At 35.7% G+C, this 17,653-nt stretch overlaps 1 protein-coding gene across 1 annotated transcript in view; it reads right to left on the bottom strand.

Annotated features, from left to right (window-relative positions):
• XPR1 (xenotropic and polytropic retrovirus receptor 1) overlaps positions 1–17,653 on the bottom strand; it is a 203,910-nt gene that overhangs the window by 7,676 nt on the left and 178,581 nt on the right. Inside the window, exon 12 of the mRNA XM_052653633.1 lies at positions 3,161–3,327. Within this exon, the coding sequence (XP_052509593.1) occupies positions 3,161–3,327 (167 nt within the window). The remainder of the gene's footprint in view (positions 1–3,160; positions 3,328–17,653) is intronic.

Genomic DNA, 17,653 nt, shown 5'->3' with positions numbered 1-17,653 from the left:
ATGAAGTTTTACTGAATTTCAGTGATCCTTTAACAAATATATTAATACTTCATTCCCATATTGTATACTAGGCTCTCTTCTAGACCCCAGAAATACAAACCAGATGAAATCCTCGAGCTGACTGAGATGACATTCTAAAATGTATGTGATACACTAACGGCTCAATAGTTCAAATTAGAAAATATGAGATTTACTAACTTTGTTATTTGCGCTTTTATTCTCAAATTGCCTTACCCTTCATTTGAAAAAAGTTTTTCCTTCTTTTTTGATGTCAGAAAATAACATGAAGCTTGGATTTCACAATTAAATTTAAGGGATGTCCCATTTCCACATGGGGAAGACAAGCACTTAACTAATTCTTTCAGTTTTAGCTATACAAAGTCTTAAGCACAAAAACTGCCAACTGACCGGAACTATAATTCATGGATTTTCTATTCATCTCAGGATATCCAGCTCTTTAAAATATGTATTTAAAGGCTACAACATCTTATGGGAACTAGAACTGCTATGTATTAAGTCATAGCATTTATTTTATTAAAAGAATGTCAGCAAAGGAATATCAATCAGTCATGTTAGAAGGCTATTAAACAAAAGAAACAGCAGTCCTCTTCTTGTCCTATTCTCTAGAGGCAAACATCTTCAAATTTTGAGCATTTATCTTCCACATTTCTAAATAATGTGTGTATACTGCTATATCTTGATTAATCAATTTTAGACATTATTCACTGCTTACTATGATTAATTTTATGAAGATTTTTAAGAACACAGTAACATATCTCTCTGTCCCTTTCCCCAGCTATTCAATACAGCGCTAATGTAATTTTTGGATAAATCCACATGCCGTGAAATCATTATTAGGTGTCTTGATGAAAAGCTGCAATTTTGTATGCCTTTAAGAGCCAATCAAGCTGATCCACAGTTGACTGATGTGGGAGCTGATGTTACCAAAAATTAAAAGTCTTTTGGGAGGAATACACTTAACTTGAGGTCAAGAGATACAGAAAAGTTAAGTTTTAATATGGAGATAACATAAATGCTTCCTGGACCTGGGTATGGTGCTCAACAGTATGTATTGTTAATGCCAAGGAACTTACTGAAGTTCATATAGCTGTGTTCTTAATTTTTAAATGAAGACCCACTGAACTTCACATATAGCTTCTTCCCTTTTTTGGCACAATAAATTTAACTCTAATATTTGCCCTTTTAAAGCTGAGAGGGGTATGGTGATCTTCTAGGACATTTTGCTTATATATTTGTAAAGCCTAATGTACAAAAGCATATTATGACCCTAAAAGTGGGTCATAAAAATATGTAATAACAAAGAAAGTGGAAGATTCTATTAACTAATTTTATTACATAGAAATAAAAAGTTAGTACTTAAAGGATGAACAGATTAACATTTATGTAAAGATATAAATAGTTCATCAAAGCAATCATCATAATAAGATAGAAATGCATTACATCTCTCAGTAAGGCAAGAACAGTACAAGGAGGAAAGGCACATGCATTTGGTGAACAAAAGGCCATCTTTTCTTGAACACATGTCTCTGTCTGACTTGTGCTTAATATTACTTTTTTTGATTTTCTTTTCAAATGAGACTTAAAAATCACTGTCAATGAACATCTCCTTTTCTGCCTTCATTTGTTTAGATGAAGTTACACTAACATATCATTCATCATATTCAGTCTATCATTTATTTTCAATCCCTACACTTGAAAACAGCCTTCCCTAAGCACCAATTACATATTACACAGTCACACATTTTTCAAAGTGCAGTTCTGAAGTATTGATGACATTTTGACATAGTAAAAAATATTAGTGGCACAATTTTAGGATTGGGAAAGGATCAAGAGATAATCTAGTATAACACCCTACTTTATAGAATACACTGCAGTCTGGCTGTCTAAAGTTATACAGCTCATTAATGACAGAGCTGGGGTTAGAATTTACTTATAAGGATTCCCAATTCATTGTTTAATTTCTTTCAATATCTGAGTAAAAATACTTTTGGTCTTTTGACTTTTTAATTCAGTCCTTCTCATCCTTTCATTCATAATTTAGATAAGGTGCTCAAATGATTCTCAAGTAATTATCCATGTATTTTTGGATCAAATCGAAACTTTAAGAAAACTGACTGAAATAAATGACAAGAAAAGCCTTCTTGATGTACCGAAGCAAAGTCAGGCACACCTCTTTCCTTTGTGCTTACAGCACTGCTCATGCAGTCAAGTATTTATTTATTCATTCATTCATTCATTCATTCCACAAACATTGTATACTGTATGCCTGGGACTATGCTGGATAGTAAGGGATATAGATACCTAAATAGGTAATTAAAATGCAATGTGGTAACTGCCATAATTGGAAGTTTGTATAGTGTAAAATGGGACTAGGACGATTGGCTAATTATGCTTGGAGAAATAAGAAAGGCTTCTTAGAGAAAGGAACAAACTAACTTTTAAAAAGAAGGAACAAGGGACTTTCGTGGCAGTCCAATGGTTAAGACTTTGAGCTTCAATACAGGGGACATGGGTTTGATCTCTGGCTGGAGAACTAAGATCCCACATGCTATGTAGCGTGACCAAAAATAAATAAACAATTTTAAAAATAAATAAGCAGCTTGATGTAGAATGCTAAAAAAATAAAATAAATTAAAAATAAAAAGAAGGAACAAGAATTTGAAAGGTAAACTAAGGGGAAAGAGGGCATTTGAGACATAAGGTATGGTATAGTCGCTAAGTTGTGCCTGACTCTTTCACAACCCCATACACTGTAGCCAATTCCATGGACTGCAGCCCACCAGGCTTCTCCCTAAGTCTCATGAGACATAGGGAACTGCATGTTAAAAAACAAATCATAAATGATATTTAACTATTTATTCCTCTATTCTAGTCTTTATTACATTATATTGCAGTCTGTTTACTTATCTATTTAGAACATAGATTATAGCCTCCTTGAGAACCAGAATTTTACTTTATTTCCTACAGCACCCAGAATACAGTTAACATCTGGTACATCTTTACTGACTGAATGGATTAGCATTTTTTGGTAATTATTGTAAGTAGGCTGGTATTGGGTATATATTGTAATATACCTGAGTGTTCTGTTTTTGTGTTTTTTTCTTTTTTAAAAATAAATACAAGCACTCTTTGTACATACTTTTTGGGGGTATACAATCTCTTCCCGGAGGAAGGTGTTTTCTCCTGCATTCTTATCAAAAAGACCCCAGTCCATCTTCAGATCCCAGATGAGGGTATAACAGGAACTGATGACACAGAAGACGATCCACAGATAAAAGAACACCATGGTGTCTGAGTGACGTTGTTCTGAAGAAAGAAAAGGGAAAGAGAAAATCACTACATTCGAGTAAAATTCTTCATTAAGTAAAGCTAATTAAGAAACAGATTCTTCCTCCAGCTCCATAAATAGATTTTAAGTAAATCTCCTTAGTAGGATCCCCATCTAAAAACAGTTAAGTAATAAATCTGATTTATCTGAAATTCAAAATAATTATCAAACATTCAACAAATATACAAAATTTATACAAAAGTGCATTTACAATTTAGAGGCTCAACGCTGAAAACATAATATTTCAAGTAACTGTGATGGAGGTTTAGAATATTACAAAAGTTGTCATTTTAATTTTTGCCATCAGGTGGCAGCTTTGAGTCAAAGATTAAAAAAAAAATGTACGAAACACCATTAACAAGGGATGTGCTGCTTTTACTGTGAGGAATTCTTGGATTGTTTTTACTTTCGAACAACATTTCCTTCCTATACTTAGATCTTATCAATACTTATTGTGAAAACAGGTAATTTTAATTCTAGATAAAATGCTAGAAAGCAACAATTGATAAGGAATCTATCTTTAACATATATGAAAGCAAATTTCTCTCAAACCACAAAGCAAAGCATGATATTTTTGCTCCTTTTGGGTTTTATTTAATGATGAAGTGAAAGTCACTCGGTCATGTCTGATTCATCACAACCCCATGGACTATACAATTCCATGGAATTCTCCAGAGGATCTTCCCAACCCAGGGATTGAACCGAGATCTCCCTCATTGTGGGCGGATTCTTTACCAGCTGAGCCACCAGGGAAGCCCAAGAATACTGAAGTGGGTCCAGGGGATCTTCCCAACCCAGGAATCAAACAGGGGTCTCCTGCATTGCAGGTAGATTCTTTACCAACTGAGCTATGAGGGTTTTAAGCTGACAGACAACACTATAAAGTGCACTAAATCAGAATAACACACAACGTTATCTTTTTCACTCTTAAGTGCTTTGTATATTCTCCAATGAAACTCTTCTTTGATAAGTCTTAAAGTTACCATGATGTTATTTCTATTTTCTGGCTATAAGGCATCGGTATATAATTACTACTAAATGGTCTTCAATCATCAGGAAAAAAAAAAAGGTGTCATCTAATTCAAAAAAAGTTTAAATTTCAATTAGTTTCCCAAAGGATTAGAAAGTAAAGGCTGTATCATGCATTATCCATAATCCTTCCTATTAAAATAAACAAGTGCTAGAAATTCCCTGGTGGTCTAGTGATTAGGACTTGGTGCTTTCACTGCCGGGGCCTGGGTTCAATCTCTAGTCAGGGAACTAAGATCCCACAAGCCTCACAGAACGGCCAAGCAAGCAAACAAACAAAAAGTTCTTATTAATCATTTTATATATTAAGGTGTTAAGTATAATATTATTCAAAGGTGCCCTTTAAACATCTATAATCTATTTAGTTGAAACGGCCATTTGTTATCAATGATAATTGGAGCTCAAAATAAAATAAGCAAAGTACTATGAGAACATCAAGGAGAAATGGGATTGTTTCCAAAAGTACGAAATAAGAGGAAGCAGCATTTGAGTTATTTCTGGAAGGATAAATAAATAGTGTTGCAAAAGTCAGGCAGATGAAGCAAGGCTATTCAAGGCTAAAAGAAACTAATGAAAAGGCATGAGGGTGGGAAAGTGCAAGGCATGTTTTGAGAAGCTTCAAGTAATCTAAGTCTAGTGTGGGTGAAACAGAAGGATGTGGGGGAGTGGGTATGCTTTGAAATGAGGCTGGAAGACATTCTGGGTCTGACTGTGGAATGCTTTCTTGTGCCTTAGGATTAGATCCATATTTCAGAAAAAATACCTGATTGTCAGGTTGCTTTCATCACAACTACTTAGTTGGTTAAAAAAAGATACAGGTATCTCTGAGCTCCAGTGTGTTGTTAGCAACAGTTTGTACCAGCTTTATGAGCTGATTAATAAATTTTCAAAAACTTTGCAAACTGGTTGTTAAACACAGTTATTTTAAGTTAAATTACATAAACTTATAATCTGCTATATTAAAAACAAAGGCAATGAAAACTCAGATTCATCACTTCCTAATTATTTTACTAAAATTTGATATTATTTGTTCTTTTAGGTTATATATGTTTACTGTATCTATATAATGGAAATACTATACATCATCTCCCAACATTCCACGTAAATCGTCTTAGTAGCTTGAAATTGACTATGGTGGCAGTCTGTATTTACACCATGGAAATCAGCAAACACTGCAAATCAGTACCCCATCCCCATTCCTGGAGGAGAGCTACTATTTAAACATGCCAGGACACCACATTCTTCTCCTGGAATGTCAGTGGTAGGGAACAGAAAAACAAGTTTTTAAAATGGCCCATAGCTGATTCTAATGAACAGTCAAATTTGGATATAAACACATTTTAAGGTTTAAACTATTTCTACAAAACTTTCCTCCATCAAAAGCAAATTGGGTTAATATTTGTTCTATAACATGGTGCTATACAAAATATCAATTTAAAAGATTTAACATAATATTTACTTACTACATAGGTTTAGTCATATATGTTCTGACATACCTGTTCACTTCACTTCATTCTATATACAGACATAGAGTCTAGCTGAGTAATATTTTCAATAATTAGCATCATGGTTGCATAAAAAAAAAATCTGTAACTCATCTACTAAGGTTTGTAAAGCATAAAGCAAATTTAGCAATGTAATACAATTCATTCATCATACTTTCAAAATCAGAGCAACAAAGAAAAAGACAGAAAAAGGAATTAATAATGAAACTAAAAATAATGTGCTAATTTTCTGTTATTTCTTCTAGCTTTTAAATACAAGTTCTGTCTTTAGAATATGGGCTTCACTGGTAGCTCAGACAGTAAACAATCTTCCTGCAACATGGGAGACCTGGGTTTGAGATCTCGGTTTGATCCCTGGGTCGGGAAGAACCCCTGGAGAAGGAAATGGCTACCCACTCCAGAATTCCTGCCTGGAAAATTAAATGGACAGTGGAACCTAGCAGGCTACAGTCCATGGGCTCGCAAAGAGTCAGACACGACTAAGTGACTAACATTTTCACTTTTCACTTATCCATCTTTAGAATTTAATTCTTAAAATGGGACAATGGGCTAAATTGCCTTCCTTTAAGCCCATATTATTTCTATGAAGTTTCTATGAAACATACATAAGGACTCACTGACTTAAAAAATATTTTAATACTGTATTTTAGAATAAGTAATTTTTATCTTATGAACTTCTTCAAACAATGATTAACATGTACCTGGTCTACAAATGCTATATTTTTGGTCTCTTTTTAATTATCACCCTTACTTGATCTTTCCCATCTCCTAAATGAGGAGTGCGTCTCCCTGAAATTATCTGCCTTCATTGGTATTCAGGGATTGTATCAGGAAGATATTATCACTTTAGGCAAGCAATTACATCTAATTCTCTGTTGGCTAACTCTGGTAGCCCACTTTAGTAATGTTCAGAATCACAGAAAATCAAGTCATTGGTATTCTACCCTAAGCTTCTATTACATACCTGCCATATTGGAAGCATAATTAATACCAGACATGTGGATGGTAATGGTATCTACTGAATCTAAAACAAATAAGCTTCTTAGAGTTTTGTACCTATTAGGCTTCACAGGAAGAATAAAGCAAAAGAGTATTTTAGGAAAACTGCTAGGAGAGAAAACAGGAAAAATCACATATGGACATCATCCTGAGCAATATTTCATGAAGGATATATTAAATATGGGCTTCCCTCATGGCTCAGATGGCAAAGACCTGCAATAAGACCTGAGTTCAATCCTTGGGTTGGGAAGATCCCCTGGAAAAGGGAATTCTCCAGAATTCTTGCCTGGAGAATTCCACAGACAGAGGAGCCTGGCGGGCTACAGTCCATGCAGTCTAAAGAATCAGCCAGCATGTTAAATATGGAAAATGTGGCACTGTATGTAAAGTGAACAGTGTTCTTTTAACCAAAACCTTTCTACTCTGGTAATAGCTTACTAGTTTTTAATCTGAAATTAAACAAGGAAACAAAACAGACTGGGGACACTGTTTTCAAAGCCCAAACCTATATAGGTAAGCTGAGTTATGAGTTTGGCATCTAGCGAATTCCTAGTTCTATTCCTATTACCTAAAAACATCAAAGCACTGAATTATGAGACTAACATGGTTCTCTGAAAATTAGTGGATCTAGAAACTTCTGTGATCTTTAAACACATTTCAGTTAATATCTGAGGTCACATGTGTTATACCTCCTTAGGTGGTTATTAATGTATCCTAGAACAGCCAAGACAGACATTATATTCCCATTTTAAAGTTAAGAAAGCTGAAGTTCAGTGAGACAGTCAGTAAGTGGAAAGATAGGTGGGTTTGATGTTAGAAGATCTGGGTTTGAATCCAGACTCTACCTCTTTTCAACTCTGTGATGATAGAAAACTCATAATCTTAAAATGACAGACAAAATGGAAATCACTAGGCCTAAGGATAAATAAGGAAGCTAGTAATAGGAATCCTAATCAAAGGAAGTTATTTTTTACTAGACAGCACCATTTCTCTAAGACCATCTCAACTCAAAAAAAAGCTCCATAAACTATTAAGAAATATTAAAAATATTTCCAAGGTATCTGGAAAGCAGAATTTTAAAACTATGCATATATTACTATTTCATACTGCATATAACATTATGTTAATTGAAAAAGACAGAGGTAGCTATCCCTGATGAAGAAAGTAAGATTATTAAAGGGATTCATTTTTAACTTAATTTATGTATTATTTGAATTTTGTTTTTTTACACTGATATATACATATCCATGTTTTACTTGTATAATTAAACTAAAAGAAAAAGGAAGAAAGTGGGCTAAAGAAAACAGTTACTAATAGGGTGTTGATATTTTATAAATGATTTAAAGAAGTATTTAATGTTGTTATATTGTTTTTATAAAGGACACAGGAATTCATTTACTCATTCAACAAATGTTTACTGAGTGTCTCCTACTATAAGCTGTGTTTTATATACATATATTAGATCAGCTGCAAAGAAAAACTGTTGTCTGCTGGGTAACCAGGTATATTTTTAGAGAATAGAAATATACTGGAGAATTATTAAGGGTTAAGTGTGAACAAGGAGAGATGTAAAATGAACAAAAGCACAGTGTGTAAGTGTAACTGCCGAACTGTGTATACAGAGGGAATCAACAGGTTAAGACTTGCAGGAGGGGAAACAGCCAGGAAAGGCTTCCTGGGGGAAGTGCTACTTGAGTTGAGTCTTGAAAGGTAAGTCTTGAGTTAATCAGGTTTGTGAGGCAGAGAGCCATATCAAAGAGTAGAGATCATTCATTCAACAAATGAACACCTACTTACTAAATGCCAGGTATTATTCTAGACACCATGTACACAGTTATGAATCTAATTCACCAGTGGACAAATTTCTTACCCAAAGAAGTTTACTACTTACTTGGGGTAGACAATTATCAGATACACAAATAAACAAGATGATTTTGGATAGTGAAAAGTGCCATGAACAGAACATGGTGACATGAGTGATTTTGGTGGAATTCCTTTAGATAGATAGCGTACAAGCAGAGAAGATCTCTAAGTTGATATCTGGGTAGTAAAGAGGAGCCAGCTACATGAAAAGCTGGAGGAAGAGCTACATACATAATATTACATCTTCTAGTAATCATATTTTAAAAGCTAAAAAGAAACAGGTAAAATTAACTTTAATAATATATTTAATATAACTAAAATGTTATCTTAATGCATAATCAATAATAATATATATAATTCTTACGGACATCTTTTACACTATTTTCCATACAAAGTCTACAAAATTCAGGCTGTATTTCACATGTAAAACATATACCAATTTGACTAGGCACATCTCAAGTGTTCAACAGCTCCATGTAGCTAGTAGCTACATTACTGAATAATGCAGTGCTAGATACTATAATCAATAACCTCAGATAAGCAGATGACACCACCCTCATGACAGAAAGTGAAGAGGAACTAAAAAGCCTCTTGATGAAATTGCAAGAGGAGAGTGAAAAAGTTGGCTTATAGCTTGACATTCAGAAAACGAAGATCATGGCATCCGGTCCCATCACTTCATGGGAAATAGATGGGGAAACAGTGGAAACAGTATCAGACTTTATTTTTGGGGGGCTCCAAAATCACTGCAGATGGTGACTGCAGCCATGAAATTAAAAGATGCTTACTCCTTGGAAGGAAAGTTATGACCAACCTAGATAGCATATTCAAAAGCAGAGACATTACTTTGCCAACAAAGGTCCATCTAGTCAAGGCTATGGTTTTTCCTGTGGTCATGTATGGATGTGAGAGTTGGACTGTGAAGAAAGCTGAGCACCAAAGAATTGATGCTTTTGAACTGTGGCACTGGAGAAGACTCCTGAGAGTCCCTTGGAATGCAAGGAGATCCAACCAGTCCATTCTGAAGGAGATCAGCCTTGGCTGTTCTTTGGAAGGAATGATGCTAAAGCTGAAACTCCAGTAGTCTGGCCACCTCATGCGAAGAGCTGACTCATTGGAAAAGACTCTGATGCTGGGAGGGATTGGGGGCAGGAGGAGAAGGGGATGACAGAGGATGAGATGGCATCACCGACTCGATGGATGTGTTTGAGTGAACTCCGGGAGTTGGTGATGGACAGGGAGGCCTGGCGTGCTTTGATTCATGGGGTCGCAAAGAGTCAGACACGTCTGAGCGACTAAACTGAACTGAACTGAGATATTATAAAGGAGATGACTATGAGGAGTGAAGATTGGAAGTGGTGTATTAATGAAAAGGCTCTTGTGATAGCTCAGTGAGAAAAGATAAGGACTAGAATTGAGCGCAAATAGAAGGTATAGAGAGGTCAGGCAAAAACTGAGAAATATTTAGGAACTAAAATTGTCAGAATTTGGTGAAGTGTGAGGATGAGAAGAAGGGTAGAGTCAAGGATGACTCTTAGCTGTTGTTGTTTTTTCCCTCTTTTTTTGGCCATGCTGCAAGGCATGTGGGATCTTGGTTCCCCAATCAGGGATCAAATCTGTGGCCCCTGCAGTGGAAGAGCAATGTCTTAACCACTGGACCACAGGGATGTCCCAAAGGAGGACTCCTAGTTTTTAATCTGGCTGACTGGGTGGGACAGTGCCAAGAACTGAGGTAGAAAACACTGGTGAGTGCGGTGCTAAAGAAACCTTAGGGAATAAAAATGTTTAGTTTTGGAATACTGACTTTGAGATGCCTATGAGACATCAAGGTGGAAGATGGCCAGAAAACAACTGGAAATAAAAAGAAACAAACTTGAGATACATATTGGGGAGTCATATACATGTAGCCACTGATTGAAACCATTTTGGAAGCACCAAAATAATACAAGCCTCTTCTGTGAAAAGGGCAATGACAGAAACAGAAATAGAAGTCTTCTATCTGTATTGCATTTGGCTAAACTTGGTTGAGTTTATTCTCCTTGTGTTTCTTTATACCAAAGATCTGAAGGGATGAGAGCTCTTTCAAATGTTACAGACCTTCTCCTAGCTCTTTCAAAATAAATTTTAATTCTTTATTTGTAAATATTTCAAGGTTCATAAATGTGTTCAAGTTATTATATAAAGTCATTATGACTATCAGAATAGAGACAATAAGGAAAGGCAGAATACTGTTTTCAGAGGTAGGCATGAGAAAAGGAAACAGACTGGACCAGATGGCTTACTGAGATAAGGAAAGTCTTTTTAGGGTGAGAGACTGTTGAGCATATATATAGGTTGAAGGAAAAGAGCCAGTGATGATGAAAAGATTGAAGACTTAGGAAAGAAAACGGGTGACTGCTGGAGCAAGATCCTGAAAGAGATATGAGGAAATAAGGTCAGAGCACTAAGGTGGGAAACCTTGTTCCCAAGTCTGGGAAAAATATGATGGGAATAGGTTTGGATTAAAAAATTATGTATATAGGTAGAAGACAGCTGAAGGAAAATGACCTGTTAGGTTCAATTTTTTCAGGGTAGTAGGAGACAAAGGCAAGAATACTGGAGTGGGTTGCCATTTCCTTCTCCAGGGGATCTTCCCGACCCAGGGATCAAACTTAGGTCTCCTGAATTGCAGGCAAACGCTTTAACCTCTGAGCCACCAGGGAAGCCCAGGAGACAAAGGTAGTCTGCGAAAGTAAACAGGGAAAGACTGGGTTGGAGGATTTGAGAAAAGGAATGAGCTAAATACTTTGTGCTTGTACTGTCTTCTATTACTATATAAACCCATTTTAGGGGCTTCCCTGGTGGCTCAGTGGTAAAGAATCTGGCTGCAGTGCAGGAGCCGCAGGAGACACAGGTTTGATCCCTGGGTCAGGAAGATGTCTTGGAGGAGGGCCTGGCAATCCACTCCAGTCTTGCCTGGAGAATCCCATGGACAGAGGAGCCTGGCAGGCTACAGTCCATAGGGTCGCAAACAGTTGGGCACGACTGAAGTGACTTAGCATGCACACACGCAAATGTAGTTTTTCTCTCTTTCCTACAAGACTATACTCTATCTACTATTTTTAAAAGAATTTAACTTTAAAATGCAGTGAATTGTATATGTATTTTCCATTAAATTGTAATGTCTTTTAGGGACAGATCTCATGTCAGCATTTTTTCAGGGCCTATGTACTCCACTTCACACAGCAGAAACTCAACATTTGCCAAGTTGAATTGAGGGCAAGCACTGTGTTTTAATTACTCATTTTTAAACTTTCTGCACAATGCCTTACATTCCAACAAATATTTGGGGAAGGCAAATGGTTCCTGGCAGCCTACACATACAATGTGTCTCTAAAAACTTGTATATGCTGAATATGAAAAAGTCAAGTAACAGATGTACATCTTGTATGAGGATTTAGTTTCCTAAGAACTAAAAATAAAAAAATAAAACCCTTTATTGTATCTTGTCTTTTAGACATACTATTTAATGACATCATTTCCAGCATCTTACAGACATTTTTCCTTTTTACTCTTTATAACAAAACACAGATAATTTCTTCAAAACCAACGCGTTAGCACTGACACTTAAAAGTTGCTGCTTTCAGCATGCCTAATGATTTCCATCTTTGCTTTAGTTATGTTAAATGAGACATTTCCTTTTTAATAAGGAAGTATTCCATCATATATAATTTCTATTCATTTTAATAAAAATACATAAAATATCCAGCTTTCAATTGAAAATCACTAGTCATATCAAGAACAAGGAAGATAACAAATTGAACGAAAAAAGTCAATCAGTAGATGCCAAAAATCAGATGAGATGTGCTGGAATTATTCGATGAAAATGCTTTAATGAACAATTAAATAAATAAATACTTGAAACAATGAAAAAATTAAAAGCCTCACCAAGGAAATACCTAGTCTCAGCAAACAGAAGACATAACAGCAGAGTAGAGCAGATAGAGGAAGGAGTCTGCAAACTGGAAAACAGAAGAATAGAAACTACCAACCTTAAACACTGGAAAGAAAATAAGATTTAAAAAAAGAAGAAAAGAGAAGAGGTTCAGGACCCATGGAACCATAAAAAATGATCTAGCATTTGTGTCATCAGAGCCCAGAAGGAAAGAATAGAGAGGGGCTGAAAAAATACTTAAAGAAATAATGGCTGAAAACTCCTCAAACTTTTGGTAAGAGACTCAAAGCTACAGATTCAAGAAGTTGAGCAACCTCAAATAAAATAAACCTAAAGCCAAGGTACATTATAATTAAACTTCTCAAAACTAAAAGTAAAGAAATGGTAACCACAAGAAGACTATCAAATAAAGCAGATTTCAGAGCAAAGAAAATTAGTGGAAACATATAGGGCCATTATATAAGCATAACAGAATAAATGCACCAAGAAGATGTAGCAAGCCTCATTGATTGTGTCTACGCCATGTGTGAAGCAAAAATGGACAGAACTGAATGGGAAAAAAAGATAAATCTACAATTACAGTTAGAGATTTCAGCTCTCCTCATCAACAACTAATGCAACAAGTAGACAGAAAATAAGCAAGGATACAGAACTCAGCAACATCATTTGTTTAATAGGATCTAATAAACATTCCACCCTACAACAGCAGAACAGAGATTCTTTTCAATTGCCCAATGAACATACAGCAAGATCTGCCACAAAAGTCAATGGTTAAAAAAAGCAATTTAAATACTTGGAAACTAAACAACACACTACTAAATAATTTATGGATCAAAGAAAAGTCTCAAGGGATATTTAAAGAATACACTGAACTAAATGAAAATATATCAAAATTTGGGCGATGTGGCTAAAGCAGTGCTGAGGGGAAAATGCATAGCATCATACATATAATTATACATACTACTGCATATATTAGAAAACAGAAAAAATAACAAATCAATAATCTAAGAACCCACCTCAAGAACCTAGAAAAAGAAAAGCAAAATAAATCCAAAGCAAGTAGAAGGAAGGAAATAATAAACACAGAAATCAATGAAACTGACAAGGAAAATAGAAAATAATCAATGAAAAAGCTGATTCCTTGAAAAGATCAATTAATAGCTGACAAAGCGAGTAAACACAAATTACCAACATCAGAAATAAAACAGGGGATTATCATTACCAACTCTGAAGACATCAAAAAGATAAGGGAATATTATATTGAACTCTACCCCCATAAATTTCAACAACTTAGATGACATGGACCAAATTCTTTAAAAAACAAAGAAACTGAATTTCTAATTTAATAACTGCCCCAAAATACAACTCCAGGTCCAGATGGTTTCACTGGAGAATTCTACCAAACTATTAAAGAAGAAACCTTCCACAAATTAGAAGAAGAAACAAAACCTCTCAATTTATTTGATGAAATTAGTTTTACACCTATGCCCAAATCAAAGACAGCACACAAAAAGAAAAATACAGATCAATATCCCTTGTGAACACAGATACAAAAATCCTTAACAAGATATTAGCAAACAGAATTTAGCAACATGTAAGAAAAATTATATACCATGACCAAGTAGGGTTTATTCCAGAGATCCTATGCTGTTTCAGTATTCAAAAATTAATAATATAATTCACCATTTTAATTGGTTAAAACTTAGAAGAAAAATGACAGGATCATATTAAAAGATCTAGGCAAAGCATTTGAAAAAAAAATCCAACACCTATTCATGATTAAAAAAATCTTGCAGAAAAAAAGGAATAGAGAGGAACTTCCTCACCTTTATAAAGCTTCCTCAACAAAAACCCTACAGCATTAGCTGAGGAAATTTTATTTATTGTACTTAATGGTAACAAACTAAATGCTTTCCCCTAAGATTAGAAACTCTGAGAAGGCAATGGCATCCCACTCCAGTACTCTTGCCTGGAAAATCCCATGGATGGAGAAGCCTGGTAGGCTGGAGTCCATGGGGTCGCTAAGAGTCGGACACGACTGAGCGACTTCACTTTCATGCATTGGAGAAGGAAATGGCAACCCACTCCAGTGTTCCTGCCTGGAGAATTCCAGGGACAGGGGAGCCTGCTGGGCTGCCGTCTATGGGGTCGCACAGAGTCGGACATGACTGAAGCGACTTAGCAGCAGCAGCAGATTAGAAACATGGCAAGGATATCTGCTTTTACCATTCTTATTCAACAGTATTGGAAGTTCAAGTCTGTGCAATAAGTGGCGGGGGGAGGGGGGGGAGGGATGCGGGGATGAAAAGAAGCAAAAAGCAAAAAGCATAGAGAGTGGAAAGAAAGTAATAAAACTGTCCCTTATTGCAGTTGACATTATTGCCTATGTGGATAATCCCAAGGAATGTACACTGGGATTATCCAATGCTGTATACTTGGAACACTGTACATCAACTATACTTCAATTTTAAAAAATTAGTAAAAAAAGATACGTTATGTTCATCTACACATTCCAGGCATCCAGCACAGCCTGACATACAATAAGTGTTTTATAAATGTTTGCTGAATAAAACAGATGTGACAGATGTAATGAAAAAAGAAATTAAATTGTACTTAATGCAATTTATCATCTGTATGGATCCTTATTTACTGACTCTCATAACAAAATCATCTCTTCAGTGATTTTATTAAAGACTGACTTCTACCTTTTCTCACTCCTTTAGTAATATAACAAAATAATAATTCTAGAATGTATAAAATTAAGTTTTCAACTTCTCTCCGCAGAGAGAAACAGTTTCATTTCTTGAACTAAATGGAATGCTACTGACATAATTACTCTACAATATAAGGATCCCATAAGTTTTTGAAACTCTTTCAAATCCTTACTTTATAAAGCTGTAAAATACCTTCAGGTACTACATTCATATGGGTAGGAACTTTTTTCTTAGTTAAACTGAAAAAAATTAAGCAACAAACACAAGTTAAAATTATAGACAACTAAAACTGGAAAGAAGATTGTATAAGATTTAAGTAGTCATAATATCAGTAGTACACAGTAATAAGAGCTGAGTAAAAATATAAAAATAAAATATAGATATGTTAGAAAAATGACAATATTATATATTGATTAATTAACAGATCTAAGGAGGTGAGAGTATATATAACAGGAGGTATGCACAGAGAAAGATGGAATGCTAAAATCTCTCCCACTATTTTCCACACAACGAGCCAATCAATACTCTAAGCTTGTATAACATATCAGATCTAAAAGAGCCATCTGAAATAACTCCAAGAGTCCAAGACTGCGATGCCTTTTTATAAAAACCTTCATTTGATGCCTTTTCTTTCAAATTGGGTATTAGAAATAAGAGTAAAACTTGTACTATCCCAAACTTTACCAGTACTTCTGAAACATCTATTCAAATATTTAATCCAGAATCATCTCATCAATTACAGTATCAATTCACTTTGAAAGTGAAAAGTGAAAGTGCTACTCACTCAGTTGTGTCCGACTCTTTATGACCCCATGGACTGTAACTCACCAGGTTCTTCTGTCCATAGAATTCTCCAGGCAAGAATACTGGAGTGGACTGCCATTTCCTTCTCCAGCGGATCCTCCCAACCGAGGGATAGAACCTGGGTTTGCTGCATTGCAGGCAGACTCTTTACCAACTGAGCCACCAGGGAAGACACAATTCACTTTGAGATTTAATTAGAAATAAAAAGTTTAAGCAATCTCTATCTCTAATGACTTTCTTTTTTTCCTAATGACTTTAAGCAAAAAAAAAAAAAAAAAGTTGATGGCGAAACAAAATCTTTTGGTCAGTAAAGAACCCTTCGTACTTTGGGGTTTTTTTTTTTTGTGTGTGTGTGTTTGTGCTGAGGCTTCCATTAGAGTGAACACTTCTAGTCTGTATCTGCCCTTGCTCTCTCATTCCTCACTAAGGAACTTATTAACACTCACTCTCTTAAAGCTTTCTTATGAAGTGGGAACTTTGTTATCAGGTAACGTGCCCAAGGTGTATTTGATCCAAAGCCTATACTCTCATTCAGTATATTCTACTGCTTCTCTACTATTCACTTCTTGACTATCTAAGACTTTACAAATAGTACAGTGAGAGGAAGAAGTATGCAAACCAAGCTGTTTCTCTATTTGCTTACTACTTTCCAGACTACCTGACCTGCCTCTTGAGAAATCTATATGCAGGTCAGGAAGCAACAGTTAGAACTGGACATGGAACAACAGACTGGTTCCAAATAGGAAAAGGAGTACATCAAGGCTGTATATTGTCACCCTGCTTATTTAACTTATATGCAGGGTACATCATGAGAAACGCTGGGCTGGAGGAAGCACAAGCTGGAATCAAGATTGCCAGGAGAAATATCAATAACCTCAGATATGCAGATGACACCACCCTTATGGCAGAAAGTGAAGAGAAACTAAAAAGCCTCTTGATGAAAGTCAAAGTGGAGATCGAAAAAGTTGGCATAAAGCTCAACATTCAGAAAATGAAGATCATGGCATCCGGTCCCATCACTTCATGGGAAATAGATGGGGAAACAGTGGAAACAGTGGCAGACTTTATTTTTTGGGGCTCCAAAATCACTGCACAAGGACCACAGCCTTGTCTAACTCAATGAAACCAAGCCATGCCTGTGGGGCAACCCAAGACTGGCGGGTCATGGTGGAGAGGTCTGACAGAATGTGGTACACTGGAGAAGGGAATGGCAAGCCACTTCAGTATTCTTGCCTTGAGAACACCATGAACAGTATGAAAAAGCAAAATGATAAGGATACCAGAAGAGGAACTCCCCAGGTCATTAGGTGCCCAATATGCTACTGGAGATCAGGGAAAATTAACTCCAGAAAGAATGAAGGGATGGAGCCAAAGCAAAAACAATACCCAGTTGTGGATGTTAACTGGTGACAGAATCAAGATCAGATGCTGTAAAGAGCAATATTGCATAGGAACC

Source organism: Budorcas taxicolor, chromosome 16 (assembly GCF_023091745.1).
Source record: "Budorcas taxicolor isolate Tak-1 chromosome 16, Takin1.1, whole genome shotgun sequence".
Classification (NCBI taxonomy): Eukaryota; Metazoa; Chordata; class Mammalia; order Artiodactyla; family Bovidae; genus Budorcas; species Budorcas taxicolor.
The sequence above is the reverse complement of the archived record's forward strand: the minus strand, read 5'-3'. Positions and strand labels throughout refer to the sequence as shown.